The 21,500-nt window shown below is 38.7% G+C and overlaps 1 protein-coding gene across 4 annotated transcripts in view; it reads right to left on the bottom strand.

Annotated features, from left to right (window-relative positions):
* The window catches only part of LOC130172017 (collagen alpha-1(XIV) chain-like), a 140,662-nt gene that overhangs the window by 28,803 nt on the left and 90,359 nt on the right, over positions 1-21,500 (bottom strand). For all 4 annotated transcript variants that reach the window (XR_008828221.1, XM_056380408.1, XM_056380407.1 and 1 more), the window contains 7 exons: positions 18,436-18,594; positions 15,972-16,049; positions 15,406-15,492; positions 10,623-10,676; positions 8,125-8,220; positions 7,429-7,482; positions 1,027-1,080 (listed from right to left, as the gene is read on the bottom strand). Coding sequence is in view for 3 of the 4 variants with exons in the window: in XM_056380408.1 (XP_056236383.1) it covers positions 1,027-1,080; positions 7,429-7,482; positions 8,125-8,220; positions 10,623-10,676; positions 15,406-15,492; positions 15,972-16,049; positions 18,436-18,594 (582 nt within the window). In the remaining variant the exon portion in view is untranslated. The remainder of the gene's footprint in view (positions 1-1,026; positions 1,081-7,428; positions 7,483-8,124; positions 8,221-10,622; positions 10,677-15,405; positions 15,493-15,971; positions 16,050-18,435; positions 18,595-21,500) is intronic.

The following is a 21,500-nucleotide window of genomic DNA, read 5'->3' as shown; positions in this document are numbered from 1 at the left end:
TTCTGTTATCATATTACGCATTTGGATAAAACCTCCTCTTTCTGCTTGCCGACATTACCCTCTGGCTGCGTTTCTGTTTTGGTATTTACAGCCCTGTTGGGTATTGTAAGGCCCGATTCCTCTGTCAGCATCAAGTAAAGCCAGCTGGTATCACAGAGCCTTCACGAGTGGGACTGCATCCATTGTGCATGTTGTGCTCAAAAGCCAGGCAGTGCGCACCGTTTTCAACAACTGGGGGACGACTTGTATAGTTTTATGAAGGAACATAAACCCAAAACAGACAAATACAGCTGGACATTAAGAAACTGTACACAGCTGAAAAAGTATCAAATATTTTCACAAGAGACTTGAAAAACTATTGTTTGAGTGTGTATCGTAAAGCACATTTAAAATATTACCTAAAATAAGAACAAATACAGTACAAATGTTTTCACCTTTTTAAATGTTGCATTGTCTGCTTTTTTTACATGTTTGCCATATGTATACACAAATCGCTGATAATAATTTTCAAAAACCTCTGATAGTTGGAGTAGGAACATCTGGCAAAGGTGCATTTTCCAAAGGATTGTTTTTATTTTTAATTTTATTTCTATGTCGTTGTGTGTTGCCATGCCTACCTACCTTTTCTCCAAACCATTTCCAAATGGACTTTTCATCTTAGCACACCCTCTAGAACTAGTAATGTTGATGTCAGCAGAAAAATGTGCTGCTATCATCATATCATATCCATTTATCTTTGAGCATAATATGATTTTTTTTTCCCATCTACACAAAGTAACTGCCTTCAAGACCCACTTTTAAGATTGTGGTTTTGTCCGCACCATTCAACTCAAAACTGAATTAAAAAAAAGACTCATTTTGTCTACATCTCTAAATACAGTATCTCCATCTTTATGTCAAGTATATCAGATACTATAGATAAATAAATCCATGCAGCTCACAATACAATGCTCCACCGTATACAGGATCACATAATACAATTACAGTGTGCAACAGTAATCCATAGAGTTGATATTATTATCTTACCCTTGTTCCTGGGGGGCCGTCTCTACCAGGTGAGCCAGGGCTTCCAGCAACACCCTAAACAAAACATAAACAAGGAGGTTTGAAATCACTATGACAACATTAACTGTGGTTAACATACAGTACGGACAGTAACTGGACAGTTTGTTAGGATATAAAAAGATAGAAAAGCAACATTTGTATGCTAATGTGAACTTTTGTGATGGCAACTGGAAAGAATTCACACGTTCCTTCAGCCATGACAAACTGATATTCTTTATAATCAGGTTTTTTGACTTGTGGATTCGTCTTGTTTATTCATTCTAGTCCATTACAGTCAATTCATTTTTAAAAGCACTTCATCTGCCACATTACATAGACAAGGAATGTCTTTTTTTACTCAAAATATTTAAAATGCATTAAAACACATTAAACCAAAGGTCAAAGAGATAAGGGTTTGCTGTCTGGCTCAATGATGCTTTGACAGCCGTGGACATAAATTTGATTTGTGCAAAGAAGCAGCTTCTAACCCCCTGGACACAGGACAGCCTCTATATCAGCCGGCCACCCTGCTGCTCCATCTCCTGCCCCATTTCCCCTTCATCCACCTCTCTGCAGGTCAATGCACACAGCCGATTCAAAACACAGCCATGGATTAAGTGTTGAGGTGATTTATCTCTGCACTTCAGTATTAGTGGAGAGCTCATAAAACAGGACAGTTAACACTGTTAAAAAGGTTCTACAAATTACAGGACAGGGTCACAGAGGACAGGCCTCATATGATTAACGATGTGTTGTTGTTTAGATGTTGGCTGATGTGCATTCTCCCGAAACATCTGCGATAATATCTCTCCAGTCACTTTCACACAGAAACTTCAACACACAGACAAGCACACACACAAAGCAGGGAAGTAGGACGACACAGCTGCACAAAACCCATATTGAGATATGATATGTGAAAAAATCTGCCAGTGCTGCAAGTGTATTTCAATTTTTCAAGATTCAAAAAAAAAAAAGGATTCATCTTTAAACAACATGCAGAAGTGAAAAGTGAATTTAGAAAACAGTTGAAACAAGTTGGTTTCCATTGGAATTTTTTTCACTTGTTTAAACAATAACAAAAACTTTAAGGACTCAATGACTTGATAAAAAGAATAGGGTTTTTATTTTAACACATCCACCCCCTTTTATAACACACTATAATGTAGTTGGGAGCAGATATAAGGACACTGCTGGTATAGTTATTGACAAAAACATAAATAAACTGCGCTAAAGCAACTGTAGCCGTGTTTAAACAGATAGATGATCAACAATATAGGAAACTTGTAATCAAAATAAAATATAGTAAATAAAGTATTTAAGTATCTATCATTAAGACTTAAATGCCAAACACTAAGGATTTGAATGTGTGTAATTATATATAATTATTTACAGCCAGTGTTTGTGCCAGGTCACACTTAAAAAGAACTAGTTCAAAGTTCAGTTCATACAGATGAAAATGTTCATGTTTATTTTTTTTTAAATTTTGAACTTAGTTCACAGTTTCAAAAATGAACTAGTTCCCATTCATTTGTTCCGTTTTTTAAAAATAAATAAGCCGCTATTCATTTTCAATAGAACCTCCTTCAACCGATCCATCACCAGCCCCAAATCATTGCCACGTCCAACTAAATGAATTATTGTACACCACCGAGGAATCACAGACATGAGTTACATTTAAAATCTGTATAAAAATATAATCCGTCTGAGTCTTCACTTGTTTGTTCATGAAACTGCTTAAAATGCTCAAACAATCTGGCCTCAGCAGTAGTAGATGCGTCTGTACCGCTAGCACCAGTCATGCTGCGCTGTGTCTATGGAGACATCATGCGGCGTGTCGTAAAACTGTTGTAAAACGTGAGTTCATCATTTGCGAAACCGTTGATCCGTTCAGTTCAGTGATCACAAAAAATACGAACGTGTTCATTCAACGTGTTCATGCACATCACTGATTACAGCTATGTCATCAATAACTTATGACCTGTTTATACAACAGTTACAGAGGCTTCAGAGAAGTTATCATTTTGACAAATAGTCACAAATACTTAAAATGTCTTTGTATTTGGTTACAACTACATAACAGAATGTTATAAACCATTTAGGAATAGGCTTATTTGCTTTCTGGCAGAGACTTAGATGAAAAGATCGATAGCGTGCTCATGTCTACCTGTTAAATATGAAGCTACAACCAGGAGGCAGTTAGCTTAGCTCTGCGACAAGGCTGGAAACATTAATATATTCTAATTTTTAATGAATATACAGTATGGTAGAGTGGTATTGATCTTCTCATGTAACTCCCCCCAGAGAGCGAATAAGTGTATTTGCCAAAATATACAGCTTACAAATGTTAAATTGGGGTGGGGGTTAAAGTCAAAACAAGAAAACAAGAATACAAGTTCTCAAACACACAGCTCCCCAGTACACGTACCCATCTTAACCTCTCAAACAGACCTTGAGAATAATATGAGCGGGAAGGCCAAAGAAATGCAGCGGGGAAAAAGTGCACAAGTGATTGTGATTCAACACATTAGCCTTGGGATTGCTTTGCTGCAGAACGACACACACACACACACACACACACACACACACACACACACACAGCTGTGAGTGTGACACTGTCCAACAGATTAAGTGTTAAGTGTGTGGGGGGTGGGGGTGGGGGTGGGGGGGCAACTATATACATCTGTGAAAGATCCAGAAAGAAAACACACAACCTATTTTCCAATCTTGGACAAAACAAAAATGATTACTGGATAACCCTGGACAACACACCACACACGCACACTGATACACAGAATGAAAGTGAGAGATGAGAAAGATGGACACACTCACACACTCAACCACGCGCTTTGCTACTCATTGTGGCTGCATTTTTCACTGTCAAATTGAAACAGAGGTGGAGGGGACACTGATGACAAGGTTACATTGTATTTACTGCAGCAAGAAACAGAGAGAGAGAGAGAGAGAGAGCGAGAGAGAGAGAGAGAGAGAGAGGAAGAGGAAGACTCGGAGGGGAAAAGCAGAGCAGGGAGCGAGAGAGGTAATTGATGATTTAGAGTTGTGATACTCTCTGTGGTCCCTCTTATATTACAACAGGGCCCTGGAAGCTGCAATATTCCCCCACTGAGCCACACACACACGCACACACACAGATATTCCTCTCTTTGACAAAACACATTACTACTCTGTAATATAGTGCAGCGCAGGGCAGCACTGCCAGCTTTTATTAATAGGGCTATGCAGGCAGAGAGAGAGAGAGAGCTAGATAGCACTGCATCAGGAAGTGTTGCAGCTCTCAGTGAGCTGGTTCAGAAACTAGAGGCTCTCTCCTCATGAGACTGGTTACCGTCGCTCCTCTCTTAGAAAATTGAACAAGTCTTGCAGTGAGTCAAACATTCGGAGTATGACTTACAACCTGTGAGTGAATTCTAGTCTCATCAACAAGAAACTTTACTGGTTCAAGCCATTTCATCAGCCAGACTACACAGTAGTACATAGTAAACACAAGTATATAAAAATCCCAGAAGAACGAACTATAATCATCAGGATAAATAAATTCTCTTTGCAGTTGCCTCTGCCAAAAACAATTTGTGTCTCTGCATCAGCACCATAATAAACCACCTGTCCAACACAGTAAATATTATTGTCATTATCATCGTCATTGTAAAATCTAGTCTTATAACCAAGGCCCTGTTGACACAAGAGTTTTCTGAGTAATTAATCAGCATCACTACCCAGCCACTAAATCTACTGCTAAACATTATTTATTAAAGATACCCTGTAGTATAACCATCAAATTGAAGTACACAGAAAATGACCATCCCATCATAGTACAGTGCGGCCTGAAGGCAGATCAATGCATCAGTTTGACATGACCAGTGATCAGCAAATGGGGGCGGTGACTGAAAAAAATGTGAGCTCTGTGGTATGGAAAAAAAATTAATAGTTCTCCTTTACGCTCTCTGCAGGAGCTGTCTCTCAAAACCAAAACATTTGCAATGTCAGCTCCACGTGGAGAGTCTGACTGCAGCTAAATCTGGTAGTAATGAACTTAAAACAGGTTTATCCACTCATTCTCTGAAATTTCTTTTCCCTGTACAGCTCACTGTTGTAGTAGCAGTACTGGACAGAGACCAGAAGAAATAATACTCAGGTTGTCAATACATCACAAGGCCCATAGAGACACAAAACAGGAAATGAAAAGTTCTTACAAAAGAAGAATAGGCCGTTCTCGATCTGAGCTTAGGTGTGAACCACTGCCATGAACATTGCCGACCAAATGAGTATATATTAAATAAATTACAATATTTTTTTCTTTACTAAAAATCGGTGTGGACATTCAAAAAGTGAAATTGGTTTACACCTGTGCTCTCTGACATCCTCTAGTAAATCCAGGTTCCCCATCTTCTTTAATTTGTTGTGACACAACAATGGACAACACTAGGCGATGTAACCAGCGAGATGCTGTATGTGTAAAAGAGTTCCTGCTCCTTTCAAACCCCTGGACTTTAAAAAGGTAGAGTTTGTGTTCTTTTTCCACTTCATACGTTTTGATATAAGCCTGAGTTTTTGCACAACAGGCAGAGCTGCAGACTGAGGGTGCAGATAGTACTGCATCAGGATCTACTTCAACTCAGTGTGTGAGTGGGATGGAGCTCAAAGAGCTTTTAGGGATGTTGGCTCCCACACACTCAACTTTTAAATAATATGAAGAAATCACTTTAAGTGAATTCAGTAAACACATGTCTTGACATGACAACCACAAGAAATGAAAAAGTAGTAAGCTGAGTGGAAACGTGTGCACAACATCTGTTCTTGTACACTTGATTTACGCTGTAAGGGACAATCTTACGTTCAGATGTGGTGATAATGAGCCAAGACAGCACCCTGAAACATAGTAGGCCAAGGCTTATTCAATATAGTAGTATAGTACTGTTAAAATTTGAAGTCTGCCTTAGGAGATTAGTCTCCACAGATCTGTCCTTTATCCCTTGTTAGTCCAAAAACACTTACGTCATTGACATGGACATAAAAAAAATGTTGCTTGTAATGGTTTTTCTCCAAATATATAAAAAATTTGCCATAGTCGTAACACCATAGTCGCCATAGATTATTATATCACCTCAATGATGCATTTAATATTTAACTCTCCAGTCTAGTGGGAAAAAATAGCAGATTCAAGCCCCAAATCTCTGGATCAACTGAAAGCCTCCACACTGCCCTGGATTTGCCCTCACAGGTGTTTTCATTTAATTAACCTGATTAGATTTCTTCTCAGGAGTGCGTGCGTGCGTGCGTGCGTGCGTGCGTGCGTGCGTGTGTGTGCATGTATGTATGCACATGTTGGAATCATTACAAGTTGTCAAGAAAGCTATTCTTATTTGACTGTATTAAAAAAATGCCTTTGTCACCACCATTAATCTAAGAGACAGTGTGGTACAAAGTCCATAGTTACTATAACACTGACTCTGTCCTTGCTGATGTCCAGAGCTCCCAGTAGAGCACCATTAAATTAATTCAGTATTACCTCTGATTGGTTCACTGCCCAATAATGGAGACGCTGGTAACGATTATGCACATCTCAATGATTCCATTAGATTGCTGTGTGTCTGTGTCTATATGGATGTGTGTGTGTCAGCAACAAAACATTCCGTGCTTACACACACACACACACACACACACACACACACACACACACACACTTGAACCTTTATGTTAATTTTCCTCTCAACTCCTCCTCTCTCACTCATTTACAATGTGCAGTTATGAAACTATGAGGGAATAATATACAGGATTTTATCGAGTACAGTTCTGATAAAAGAGATTAACACTTTTGGCATGGCCCCTCACCTCCAGAATAAACAAATAAAACGAAAGTTCAGTAGGTCAACGCAAGGTTTCTTGATTAAAAGGACAGCATCACTACCCAGCCACTAAATCTACTGCAGCTTTAACAACTCAAGGAATGAAGAATTTGCAATTATATGGGACACATTGACAAATTGCTTTATACTAATACTAGCTTTACTGGACTGGCCAGGATAATAAAAAATACAACAAAAAACATTTTCACAATTGAAGTTGTTCGTCCACCTCAAAAATGAATCCACATGAAAAAAATACTTCCCAGCCCCAAGCACTTTCTGCTCAATATTCAGTGAAAAAAAATTAAGGTAGTAAATGTGTGTAAATGTGTATATTTTCACCTCCAACAGGTGTTTTGTTATCTGTGTGACTCTTACCTATTAAATGCTAAAGATCAAGACAGAAAACAAAGACTTATGAAAGAAATTGTTGCCTTAATAGGGCAACAAGTTTCATTTCTGTGAGCCTTCGGGGGCCATTGCACCTTAGTGATAATTAATTTTTTAGGAAATGCTGTCTTACCACTTGTCCGGCTGGACCGCTCTCTCCTCTCTCTCCCTTCTCTCCAGCAGCGCCCTGTAAAACAAACAGTGTCATTACATCTCAGCTGGACCAGCAGTCATATCGATAGCTACCAAAGGACTACAAAAACCAACATCAGTTATCTTAATAAGATGCTGAGCCACCACAAGTCCCCAGAACAGCCTTAGCATGCTTTGGACAAGATCCTACAAGAGTGTGGAAGTCTATTTAAGGCATATGTCAACATTTGTCAGTTTATATTGGCTGGTGGTTGACAACTCGATGCTAGGTCCATTTCTAATTGCACACATTTTGTGACCTTACTGCAGACAGGTGGGAGGAGAATGGCACACAACACACATTTGGTGACTATGTTTCCATCATAGTGTAATGTAGCAGTGATGCTTGGGAATAACAAAACTTTTGGTTTCTGTATTTGATATTTGTCTTGATCCCAGATATGGGTCCTGTATCATTTCGTAAAAATGTTTTTCTTTTGAAACACCGTCCAAATATTAGGACCATAGACGTTTCTTCTGAGAGGAGAGTTATTATGTGTAAATTATGCCTATTTTCATGTTGAAATGATCAAGTAATTATGGAAATTACCAAGATGTGATGTTGCACTCCTGAAAATATGACATTACACTACGTTTCAGCATGCACACAAAAATACGCACTTGGGCAAAGTCTTACCGGGGGCCCCTGAATGGAGAGTCCACCGGGTCCCTGAGGACCAGGCGGTCCTGAGTGTCCAGGTGGGCCAATCTCTCCCACTGGCCCTTGAGGTCCCTGTGAAAACAACAGTGGTTTTTCAGCATTCATTTTTGGGCGCAGCTTTTGAGCAACGTAGACAGGAAATCTTCAAATTGCTGAGAAAAAAAAAATATTTTAACAGCTTCATGACAACTGAGCAAAGTCCCAAAGTCCAAAAGACGATCACGTGATGTTGATGGTTTAATACCACATATTCGTGAAATGCAGATAAACACCTCAGTAATAGCACTTAAAATTACATACAAGTTAGATTCACTTTTAAGAATTATATCTCATTATAGCTCTAACTAAAATCTGAAGAATGTTTACCTGTTTATTATATGACAGTGTTAAATATCCTCTGGGTGAGGGCCCATTTCCTCAAAGGCTGAGGATCAAGTTAAAACAAACCCTGGTCAGCATCATCACTACATGCTCGGGGCTTTTACTACCATTGGCTGCTTCAATAATGAGATCTACTACAGGAAATGGATGTAGACACTTGTCCATCCATCTATAAATCAGGTTGTGCCGGTGTGTCGGCTCATTTGATTCATGTGTGTGAGCTGCAGACAGGGTTCTTGCAGTGGGAGTCAGAAAAGTGGAGAATTCCTGTAAACCGCCGCTGAATCGCAGCATTTGCAGCTTGTTGGCTCAGCAGCAGTAGCCAAAGTAATCTTCACTCCAGCTGTATTTATTGTCTTACTGCTCAACCACACAGTTACTGGCTCCGTGTCTTTCTTATCCATGCATACAATCAAAAGGAACCGTGGATCAGATATACATGAATGGGGTGGGAACAGAGAACAGGGAACAGAGGACTGAAATGTTTAATCAAATGATATCACTAAAGTATGCCGCCAAACTACCTGGAGAGATGAATCAATTGACAGATGATGAAATTTCAATTACTTGAACATTTATTTTAATAACTGCAAAATGTACTTCCCCATTTATCAGTGCATATACTGTAATAATTAAAAAATTACTGAGAATGAATAAGGATGAATTCATGGAGGAGCTGGTCTCACACAACAATATAATCCAAATATTCAAATAAAAGTTGGGTGAAGCTGCAGAGCTACAGAAGACAAGTGTGATCTGACAGACATGTATTAATATATACATGTGCACTGCACAGTATGTGTGTGCCAGCGTGAGAGAAAACCACATTGCACTCCAAAACTAACACAATTACACCCATCAAGCATAACACACACGGTATGTATTGAGAAAGCTTTGTTTCATTCTTGGGAATTTCTATCAAAATGTGTGAAGTTTTAAGTTCTGGGTGGGCCACTTCATGTAGTGCACTCGATACGCTGTCACTCAGCAGAGTCAAAGGAGGACATATGGTTGAAATATACAACCTTTTTTTTTTATTGATTGGCAGCCTTGTGAGTCTGAACAGAAGTGGCAGAACTCCTGCTGCTTCTTTCAAAGAAGAAAACCTTCAAAACATATTTTTTTTAAATCTAAGATGAAATTACAATCATGGGAACTGGTGGGTATTGGTATTGAGAAAATTTTCTAACAGCATCAGGCCTTGTACCGACTGCCACAGCTGGATGGCTGGTAACAGTTTGGAACAGATTACCATAGCAAAACTACAGCAGATGCAAACTCTACAGTAAATCTTTCAATGATAGTTCAAGACAAGATTTGTTGGAACACTGTCTGTTAAAGACAGGATAGTAACAGCGGCGGTCAGAGCCTGCCTCGCCTGCCTGTCTTGAGGCCAAAAGGAAGATGAGTTAGTCTGGAAAATTGATGTGGGATTTCTAAGGTGACCACTTCTTTTAGCCCAAGGGTGTTTCACATCCTGTCTGGAGGGTGGGCTGATGTTGAAACAACTCTTTGTGATTTGGGGGCTTTACTACACACCCCTGAAGTCTTTCCTCTTATCATCTAATCACTGGGTTGAACAGAGGATGGAGTTTGTTCTGTCCCTGGAGGTGGAGGTGTGGACCAGCAAATTCAGATTATGAATAACATGCACTATAAATAAGAGTCTTGCTTAGTCTTGTGGGCTCCTCATTAGTTTCGTTGATCAACAGGGAGATGTCTTCACTTAGAGTTGCAAACTGACCCCGACTCAAGAAGAGTTCAGTCTGATCGAACTCTGACATGTGAAATCGTGAGGCTCTCTGATGTCCAGCCAGTTTGAAAGAGTGGAGAGAGGCATTAATCCGAGAAATATTGATTTAAGCTTTAAGGTTCAATTTATTCATCTATGAATTCATGGAAATTATGCTAGCGCCCACAGTTTGTGCTTTACTGTGAACTCCTGGGGTGCTCCTTCTTCCCTCAGGAATATGCTACCACATAGATACTCAGCCAAGTAAAAGATGAATTATAGACACTATTTGAGACGTATTGTGTTCTGGATGTTTTGCAGAAGAATAAATAGTCTCAGAATTTAAGAGCATTTTACCAACCGTTATTCCTGGCTCTCCTCTGTCTCCTCTGGCTCCCCTTATGCCTGGACCACCCTGAAACACAGGAAACAACAAAAACACACTGTGAAAAGACACATAATCAATGTTTGCAAATTGTGTGCCTAAAAAGAGGGTAACAGCTAAGAAACACGCCTCTGCAAAAATATTTCCCCCTCAGACTCCCTTACAAACATGGAAATGGTGTTCATTTAAAAAAGAAAAAATCCAATAATAAAACTGGAACTGTACGGGTCTTTGATATGGATGGATTAGGAATATGATGGACAGAGGCCAACAGTGACCTGTGCTGTAAACCGTCCCGCTGAGCTCTGCACTTTATTACTCTGCATCTGTAAGTTAACAGCAGGAGTCTGGAGCTGTAAACCCTGGGCTGACCTCTTTAGCCCTCAGGATTATCCAGGGACAAACTGCATACATCTGCTAATCATTGGCCGATTTGGGATACATCCTTTTCCTGTGTTTGCTTAAATAGGCCCCCCCTGGGAATGAGGTGGGGGCGAGGTGGTTCCTGCAGTATTTAGCCAGAGGGGACAGGAGGGATGGTTCCATGAAGGGAGAGGAATATGAAAAGTGACACACACATGTGGTAGAAGCAGTAGGTCAGTCCTAATGGAAGGATTGTCTATCATCTTTTGTTTGTTACCAGTTTCTATAACAAATTCTGTATCATCTTATTATATAGTACCAGTGTCATTTTTGTTTTCCCAATTCATGCCAATGAAAAGTTTAAACGCACAAAACTATTGAACCAAGTAAAGTATGAAGTTTGTCCTCCTTTGCTTTACCACTCAGAAGACATCAGTTTTATAAGATCTATTTAAACAACTTACAGAGAAAATCTGCTGCTTTGACGTGTATGTGTATCTCTGTGAACAGAACATGTATTGTTATTTATTACTAACATGAACTTATTAAGCAGGTGACAATAATGTTTATAGGGTCTGGTTCCACCTTTGCCTGTTAAATGACAGGTTCTGATTTTGTAAGCTCTATGTTGATGTAGAACTCATATGCCTATACAGTATATACATTGAAAGAGTATTTGGTCGCTGTAATGATTCCCCCTGGCTGCACTGTCCATGAGGTGATCCATTCTACTGGAAAAAGGGACCAAATCCATGCTCTGTGCAAACTCCCATAATGTGCAATTTTTTTTGCCACTGTCTCTGGTCAGTGTTTCCTTACAGCTCAAATCAGGCGGACGATGGGGCTTTTGTTCCCCATCAACATCCATCAACAGTGGAGTGGTGAAAGGAAAGAGGAGGAAGAATTAAAGCAACTAGTTACTCTTTCAACTACAGACTGGTTACAAATTAAAAGGAAAAACCAACAGAGTGTCTCAGTCAGGTATTGGACCAATGCTCCTTGGCACTGATTCTCCAAGTCTCTGAACTCTACTGGAGAGATGAACACCTTTCTTTCAGAAGATATTCTCTCATTTGGGGTTTTGATGATGGAGAGCGCTGTATAACACTTCAGCCGAAAATCTCCCATTGGTGTTTAATTGGGTTGAGATCTGGTGGCAGCAAAGGCCACAGTATATGATTCACATCATTTTCATACTCATCAAACCATTCAGTGACCTCTTGTGTCCTATGGATGTGGGCATCGTCATCCTGTTTCTCCACTCGTTTTTCAGGTTTTGCCTTTCATTTGTCACCTGTCTGTACGTATGGTGTGTGAGAATACAAAAGAGTAGACTTTTAAGAGGCTGAAAGTGTCTTTCAATTCTCCTTTTGGCAGGGAAGAGATGGAGTGGAACTACTGTTCTTTTGATTCAAATGCAACAATTGTGCCTTTGTAAATGCAAATAAGTTTAAAAAAAAACAAAAAACATGTTATTCAAAATGATTGATTACTTTTATCAATTTAGCAATTTGTCTCTGCAAGTAGTTTTTAATGGATTTTTGCAAACAATGTGTGCCCATGACTTTGGAGGCAGGGCAAAACCTGCAGAGAAACTGAAATTGGCCTCCAACATCAGTAATACAAATAATTGTGTTTGGATTTTACATGGGCCTTTAATGGCAATAGAAAAGAAAATACACAGCTATTACCATTTAACTAAGCAATTTGATGCCAAAGGCAAAATTTACATTTTTTCAAACAACACTTGGATCTCAAACAGCATGGACACAATTCAATTTTAACAAACAGAGATGGTGGGCCAGGCATGTCTTGTTTTCCTTAATGTCAGATTGATTGCTGACTGATGTTCGGTATCGAGTCTGAGCCAAATCAGGCGGCACAGATTGCAATTCAGTTGGGGCAATCGATACTATTTCAAACAATAGTGAAAGATTTAGAAAACTGTAGAGGCCTGCTGCCGTGCAAGAAAACATATACATCTGACAGCGAACACAAACACAGAAATTACTCTCAGGAGAAAAAAAAACACATTGTTTTGAATGATTACTTCCACCTGTCTATATGGTGGATAAAATAGGGTCTTGTGTGTGTTGATATACCATCGACACAAGTACGTATTCTATTCAATATGAAAACTGTGTAAATTAATAATGTTTTATAACAATTTCATCTCTAATGTTACGATCAGATGGCAACTACTATAGTTTCTTTATCATTTTATAATAATTCTTTGCTCTCCATCTCATTTTGTTTTGTCATTGCGTTTGCACACTGCATCAAGTATCCCCAAGATCCAAGTATTTATTTAGCTTAATTCACACTCCTTGGCTTACGAGCAAAGTCTCAGCAGCACAACAACAAATTGTGTACACATCCGTTTTTTTTTTGTTTTTTTTTTGTTGTTTTTTTTTTTTTTTTTTTTTTTTTTACAGTGAAACAGACAGTTTCCACACTCTGTTAGGATTTTGAAAGTTTCCCTGTGTGTAGAAAAAGTTTTTTTCCACAAGGGATACAATACATTTATTGTGTTAACAACCATTATATTGTTTTAACAAGGGGAATGGCACTGCCTTTTCATCCTTCTTCAAAACCCCACTGACTGCAGTGTGCAGTTTTAACACAAAAGTGGCTATGATTTTGTCATTAAACCATTCAACTACGCCCATGTGCTGCAGTTAAAATGTGATTTAAGGAGCCCATTCAATGCCGGAGAGAGAAACAGACACAGACAGAGACAGACGGAGGCATAAAATGAGTGAGAGAGAGAGAGAAGAAGAGTCTCAGGCATTGGGATGAAGTGGAGGCAAAAGAAAAAACAGAAAAAACAGAAAATGGAGAGAGAAAGAGAGTGAACCAGAGAAAAGAAAAAAGATATAAAAAGATATTTGGGGTGAAAAGAAAATCGTGGAGAGAAAACATAAAAACAAAAACACAAAAAACTATAAAAATGTGTAAAAAATGTATAAGGACGTTTTTCAGCCTCTCTTTTAGTCTTTTTTCTGACAACAAGTAAAAAGATAATGAGTTGAAATTCCATCACGGTGTCTTCAAATTGAGTTCAGTTATCAGCAGTTTCCACATAACTGTTGAATGAACTTCCAGCATTAAAAATAAGTTCAACTTTGTTAGAATATTTTCCATGGCTAAGCTAACATTTCACTGTAGTATATGTTTCTGCCATAAGGATGGACTGTTAAAGAAAACAGACACAAAGACAAAGATGTATGAAAGCAGAAGAGAGGGCCGTGGCCTGTGGGTATAATCCTATAGATGAGTAAGTGGATCGGGCTCGTTGGACAGGGATGAAAACTGGGGGATTGTAATTAGCTGTGATAAATTGAACCGTCACATAATTACTTTCTCAAACAATACCGCTGTTGATCAACACCTCTCTCCTGCCCTCAGGCCCAAAGGGCAGAGACAGAGACAAAAATAGAGAACTTAAGAAAGGACAGATGATAAGAGAAAGAAAAGAGATACAGACACGGAGTAAAGTAGAGAGAAAGGAATGAAAAGATCAAGTGGGGGAGAGCGAAAGAAAAAAGAAAAAGAAGAGAGGATATAGACAAAAAGCTGTAAATGAGCTCATTTACTTGCTCTCAATATCTCAGCCTCCATCAGGTTTTACCTGCCACTGTGTGAGAGGAATACAGCTTCTCTACAAGCTCATCCCTCTTTCTCTAACAAACTGCCAGCTCAGTGAAAATGTCTAAAGATTTGTAATCTTTTTCATTAAGTGGGATTCCAAAAAATATCAGCTTTGAGAGCAACTGTTTTCTGATATAAATTGTTCAGTGGACAAGAGACCAAGTCTTGTGTCTTTCAAATTTTTATTTTTACGTACTAATATTTTACAGGATTATTTTATGTGTGTGAATGCACTGTTTATGACTTTTTTTTTATTGCAAACCAGCCCCCAACTGCCCTTGAGGGACAATAAAGTAATTTGAATTGAGGTGATTTGTACTGACTTTCTCAACAAGGAAATGAACTTTTTCATGAAGCTGCCAGAGTGGCTGCTTGACTTTGAAATTTACCAGTAGCATCTATTATTGACAGTCTAAACACTTCCAGACAGTCAAAGTGAATGAATGAATGAATAACTGACACAAGGCAGAAGAGAAAATGGGAATGAAAAGGCCTGTCAACAAATGCACTGAGGTATGAATAGATGACACTATACAGAGACAGAGGAGAAAAAAAGAAATGCAAAGACAAGAGGAAAGACACATTGATCTTTTCATACAGGCCTCTGGGAAGCCAGGCACAAAGACATAAACATACTGAAAAGATAGTCTTCACACGGGACCAAGCAAAAGAGTCTGAATGATTCATTTATTGAATAATTAAATGAATTGATAAATAACTGAGTTAAAAAACAGTGATCACTTACAGGGGGTCCAGAGGGTCCTGGGGGTCCTTTGCTGTCCTGGGAGCAGGTGCAGGCATGAGGCATGGGAGGGCACTGCTCCTCAACTCTCTGAAAACACACACGCACAACATTTAAACAACACAGAGATATCTCTTTATTGCATCAGAATGAATATGTGTGTATCTATTTGTGTGGGTATGTTTAGGCCTGATAACTGGTATTCTCATGCAGGCACACTACAGACCAGATTTCTGTATGTGCAAAGGAGGACAACATTGTTGACTCTCAAGGTTCTCATTCAGGGAATTTATATCACCTAAATGAAATTATGCATCTGACCAGAAGTACATCTAACAGTGGCCAACGCTAACAGCAGCACATTCAGTACAGATTCCAAGTAACTTGTCTTTAATTCTGATCTCATCATAACTTGGTTTGAATCAATTATCACTCTAATTATCTAAGGCTGTAATAATCAGAGCATTAAACCACTGTGGAGTCGGAGAGGAGAGGTAGAAAATAATATTTTGAAGTTAGTGTGAGCATGTGTGTTCCTAAGACAGTGTATTCACATGTAAGTTTCTTACCAATGCTGGCAGTTCACAACACTTATCTCTGCTCGCCCAGGATGTACTGCAGATGATGTCAAACATCTGGAGCTGGAACTATAAACACACACACACACACACACACACACACACGCAAATCCCATTAATTCTGCAATTAATATATTATCATATAACACATTTCAAAATACATGAAAGAAACAGAGGCAACATTAGAAAACAGAATTTCAACCATGGTATTTTGTAATGATGTGGTTTTGTTGTGTGTTTGTGTGTCGATAAGAAACAAGATCACAGACAGTCTGACTGTTACGAGCTCTAATGACCAGCTGAAAAGTGCTGGAAGATAGATAGACGCAGTCTGGCTGATCGCTTTGACAAACAAAATGAATGTTCTGGAGGCTCCTCCAGTCTTAAACTATAGACTAGGCTATAAATTAGGTCATGGGCTTGTGTCTGATTCATTTCTAAAGTTTGGCATCAAGACTGAAGAAGGTGCCTGCTGACATATACTGTTTATTTTAGTAAAAGGGCAGTGTCGAGGACCTACATTTCTAACCATCCAGAAACCAGACATCAACCTTCAACAAAGATCAAAACTTAATACACATATATATCACAGACACAACTTAAACTATGGAAAACTCCTGCTTAGACTAAATGACTGTGAAACTATTTTATCTAAGAAGTTAAATACATACAGACACGAACACATGATTATAGACTTGGATGAGATTCTGTCGGCTGGTGGGAAACTGTCCGATAAGTGTTTGTTTTTATCCCTGCTACTGTTTCATTTACACAATCATAATCTGTATTGCTTCATATAAACTCGAGTAATCTGCTACATGGAAACATTGTACCTGGTTTGGCCCGATTTAATTTTTACTTGAGGTTTAAATAGTGTTTTATGTATTATTTGAAGTATAGACAGGGTGCCTGAACGTCTGATGTACAGTAACTGGGTCATTCTTTAGTTAAGCAAACATCCCAGGTTCAGTTAAATTCAAATTGTCACCTCATCTCTTTCAAATGTCAAATCTTAAATACTACAAATAGTCCAATTTATTGGAAAATTCATGACAATAATCTAAATGAAATATTTTTAATTCCTTGGGAGTAAAGGCCTTGCAGCTTGTGTGAAACAGTCTTATCCAAGTAATTATAGTCCTATTACAGCACCACGGGTGGGGGGTGAGGGGTGGGGGGTGAGGGGTGGGGGGTGTTCTCTGACTTAAAAGAGCTGAGCACTTTCAGTCAAACTCAAACTAACACTGAGACCCAGTAGATACATACTTAATGTGATCACTTCGTGCTTTTGACACAGATTAATAGAAATGTTGGGTTGGCTGATTGAGACCTCGAGAAAAAAATGTGATCATATGATTTAATCTATCCTCACTGATGAACTGTCATTTGTAATCCCCTCAATCAACTCATCACCTGAAGATCCACAGGCTCATGTAACTATGTATGAGAAAAACACTCCGAACTTAAGTCTCTCCAGATAATTAGAAATGTCGCTCATTGTGGAGCCTAAAACAAACTAGTAGTCTTTCCAACAAAACACATCACTTCTGGCTGCTTCAAAGGACAGAAAGTAAAATTATATAAATTGAGATTTGTATGACGTTAAAAGCAAGGTAAAGCTATGGTTTCATTTTCTACTATCTCTAGAGATCTTCCCCAACATTAAAAAAATACAACATATTTTTAATCAATAACCACAGGACCACTTTACTGGCCAGTGAGGGACAATCTGAAGGTAAATGGAGAAAATGTCACATCTTCTTTATTTTCCTTTTGAAAAACCTCTTCATGAAGCATTTTCCAGCTGATAATTTTCTTTGGAACAGGTCAGAAGTATAAATTTACTAATAGCAGAGCTAAGTATTCCCAGAAGCCCAGGATATCTCACCCTCTCCCCTGCCTGTGTGTGCCAAAAGTTTTCTTTGAGTGCCTGTACTACTTAATGGGTTGAGCAGGACTAACAAAGTATATGTAAAGCACTTTGTACATTTCCATTTGCAATAAATAAAATGAACTCCCACTGAGTTCCTCACTGAAATGGTTTTAGATATTTATGGTTGTCATTTTACAGGCCATAATGGTTCACACACACATTGCTGACTTATCATTGTAATCAATGCACTAGGGGCAACTACAACAGATTGATTCAAGCAAAAAAATTTAAAATTCTCTCTGCGACTCAGGCAAAACTGCTTTTGGAGAAAATATTAAAAACAAGTTTTTAGGTTGATGAATATATGGGTCAGGGTGGGAAATAAATCCTGGCATGTTACTCTAACCTCTTGATTTTGCTGACTCTTCCATATTCTACTGTCCTGATAATGACTCTATACTTAATGTCTGGAGGATGCACTTCAAATTTTCAAGACCTGAGGGAACCATGAACATACAGGTATGCGTTCACCCGATATTCATTGTGCATTTAAAAATAATACAAACAAGTATTCATACTAACCGGAGCAGAGTTGTCCTGTGGACCTCTGGACCGAAACATCCTTCCGAGGACCTCCACTCCATCGGTGGTGATGTTACCAGATGCACTGATGGATTTCTCCCCAACCACAGAACAATCTAACACCACCTTCACAGACGTCTTACTGATGGTTAAGTGGAGCTGTGTGGGACACAAAGAAAAGGGTGAATTAGAAATAATCTTGATATTAAGGTATTTTCCAAACCAGAGAAATCAATCAGCTGTGTTACGAGCCAAAAGAGAGAGTTTAATGAGATACTAATGTCCTGTCCACCACAAACAGAGTTGTAATGTCATTCTAAGTGAAGCATCTTCAGAGGTCCTGCATCTGTGATGAGCCAGAATACTAAACTTTAGACTGTCTCTTGTGTGTATGTGCACCAACAACAAGAGGCCACCTATCTTCTGACTAATCACAGTGACAATGAGTTCTTTGCATTATGTGGATTTTTGTTTTTTTTAAATAAACAGAGGCTAAAAGCATCTAAGCACACAAATTAGTCTGTCCAGTCAGAGTGCCAGTGAGCTCACACTGCATCCTTAGAGGAAACCACTGCCAGTGCCATGAACCGTGAAATTCAACTAGTCGCATGTTTAATGAGCAAAGAGGGCAGCATCCTGGTGAAGGATTATAATAAACCAGTGTCAACACCTGCATGTTAATCATTATGGGAAGTTTCTATCACACTTCACGCCATCAGTAAAAAAAAAAAAAAAAAACAAACAAAAAAAAAACAAAAAAACACCCACACTGTAAGTCATAGGAACACGAATGCATGTGACTGCATACAACTCTCTCTATATACACACACACACACACACACACACACACACACACACACACACACACACACACACACACACACACACACAAAGTGCAGTTAATGTGGAGTTAGACAAAGTTCATATTCGAGTGTCAGCGCCTATTCCTCGGCTGATGTCTGGACGGCTGCTTTATAATGACTTTCTGTTCTCATCCTCCATTCTGCACACTTCACTGGGCATGATGTGTGTGTGTGTTTGTGTGCATGAGTGTGTGTGTGTGTACTTTTGTGATATAAAAGATGATGAAAATCCTCTAAGGTGCAGACATTTTCCCAGTATTTTGTGGCATTTAGTGGTTTCAGTTAAGGTTAGCATTAGTGGATATGGAATGTACATAGGGAATTGAAAAATGTTACGTATATCAATGAATACTGCATGTTTCCTCTCTGTGTGTGTGTGTGTGTGTGTGTGTGTGTGTGTGTGTGTGTGCGTGTGTGTGTTTGAAGGATGCCACTCTCCTTCAGGCTAGCTGTTTCCTCCATCTACTCCAGCGGTGACTCAGACTTATTTTTAGTCTAGAGGAAGTTTATTCTTGAAAATTGACAATTCGAACCATTCCTCTGTTCTTACTCTACAGCTTCATGAAATCCTGGCCAACAGTAGCAGGCGTCAGAAAAGATGCTATTTATTGTATTAGCATTTCGTTTGTTTAGCATACATGCGGCTAACATTTGGGGTTATACAACACTCAATACTCTCTTTACTGTTTCTTTTGAGCTGTATGTTTTACATTAAAGTTATAGTTGAATCTCATAGTGAAGATCAGGGGATTTTATTGTTCTTATAGCTGTGTCACACACAGACTGATTTGAAAAGTCTGCACTATAATACCAAAGAACTAAAAGTCACACTCTTTCATCTTTGTTTTTTTTTTGTTTTGTTTTTTTTTAATCTTTAGTCAACTTTCTCCACATATTTATGTTGGTCAAGCAGTGAGATCACTTTGAGAGCAGTTTCTAGCACAGATTAAAGGTGGAATTAAACACAGTAACCCAGAAGCTGACAGGAGACAAACCTCAAAATTGAGCCTTGGGATCAGTTTTAGCACAACAGAGAAAAGAAAAAAACAAAAGAGCTGACCACAAGATATGAGGATGAAATATAAGACATGTAAGCAGCATAATGTTTTTCACTCTGTGCTGCTGCTGGCAGGTCAGATGGCTGGTCGCAGTCTACAGGATCCATCCACAGCTAATACTGCTGCCAGCAGAAGATGAATTAGCCTCTCTCTCCTTCTCTTTCCCCTCTCACACATATACAGATAAACAGACTTTCACTGTGTTGTATTGTCTAATGCTACTGCTGTCTTACAATCAGCACCATCTTTCTGTAATATAAAGCACCTCATTTGTTTGCATCTGATTGTCAGGTGGTTTTATTTTTCTCTGTGTGAATCAGAATTATTTTTCCCTATCATTTTTCAGACAAAAACAAATCACTTCGCATTTCATAACAGAGAAGGTGACAGTGCTACATTATCTTTGTCCCGCTGCACATACGACTTTGGTAATCTCGCAAACGGAAACAGCAAAAACAGTGAGCTATCACCTTAAACGCAGACTATGTAATTTTCTGCTGCTAGAGGTCTCTCAATCAAAACAATAACAAGAAACTCCAAGTAATGTCTCTTGCAATGTGGGATTCATTGGAGTTGTTTTCTTCACCGACATTGCCGTCATTACAATCAGCTCCTTCCAGTTAGGATTCCCTCAGTGTCAATTGTTACAAAGCCAAACAGACCCAGTGATTAAATCCAGCGAAAACACTGAATAAAGCATCTTCATGTTAAAAATCAGTGTTTCTCCGACAAGATGTGTCGGAGGGACTGTGAACCAAGCTGCTGCTAATGTTTGCTCATCTTGTTTCTTCCAATGAATGAAATACTTCATCTGGTTAAACTTTATAGTTAAAGACGAGTGTATCGTAAAAATGTGGCTTAAAATTGGAAATATAAAAGTAAATTTTGATTGATGAAACCGACTTACCTTGATTAAAATTAGGGATTTCACTAGGTTTGAAAATGGATGGAAACATTTGGGATAATATAAGTTCACAACTCAACAAAATATATAACATAGGTCTGGTCATTTTAAAACATTTTCATGTGGAAAAGTTACATACTATAGCTTTAATAATCTTCAAAGACTAGAAATGTCAAAACAAAGCAAAATCACCAGCAACAGCAGAAACTGTTTTTGTCCAAAAATTTCACAAACTATAGT

This window comes from Seriola aureovittata, chromosome 7 (assembly GCF_021018895.1).
Source record: "Seriola aureovittata isolate HTS-2021-v1 ecotype China chromosome 7, ASM2101889v1, whole genome shotgun sequence".
NCBI lineage: Eukaryota > Metazoa > Chordata > Actinopteri > Carangiformes > Carangidae > Seriola > Seriola aureovittata.
Note: the sequence above shows the minus strand (reverse complement) of the source record. Positions and strands in the feature narration are given on the sequence as shown.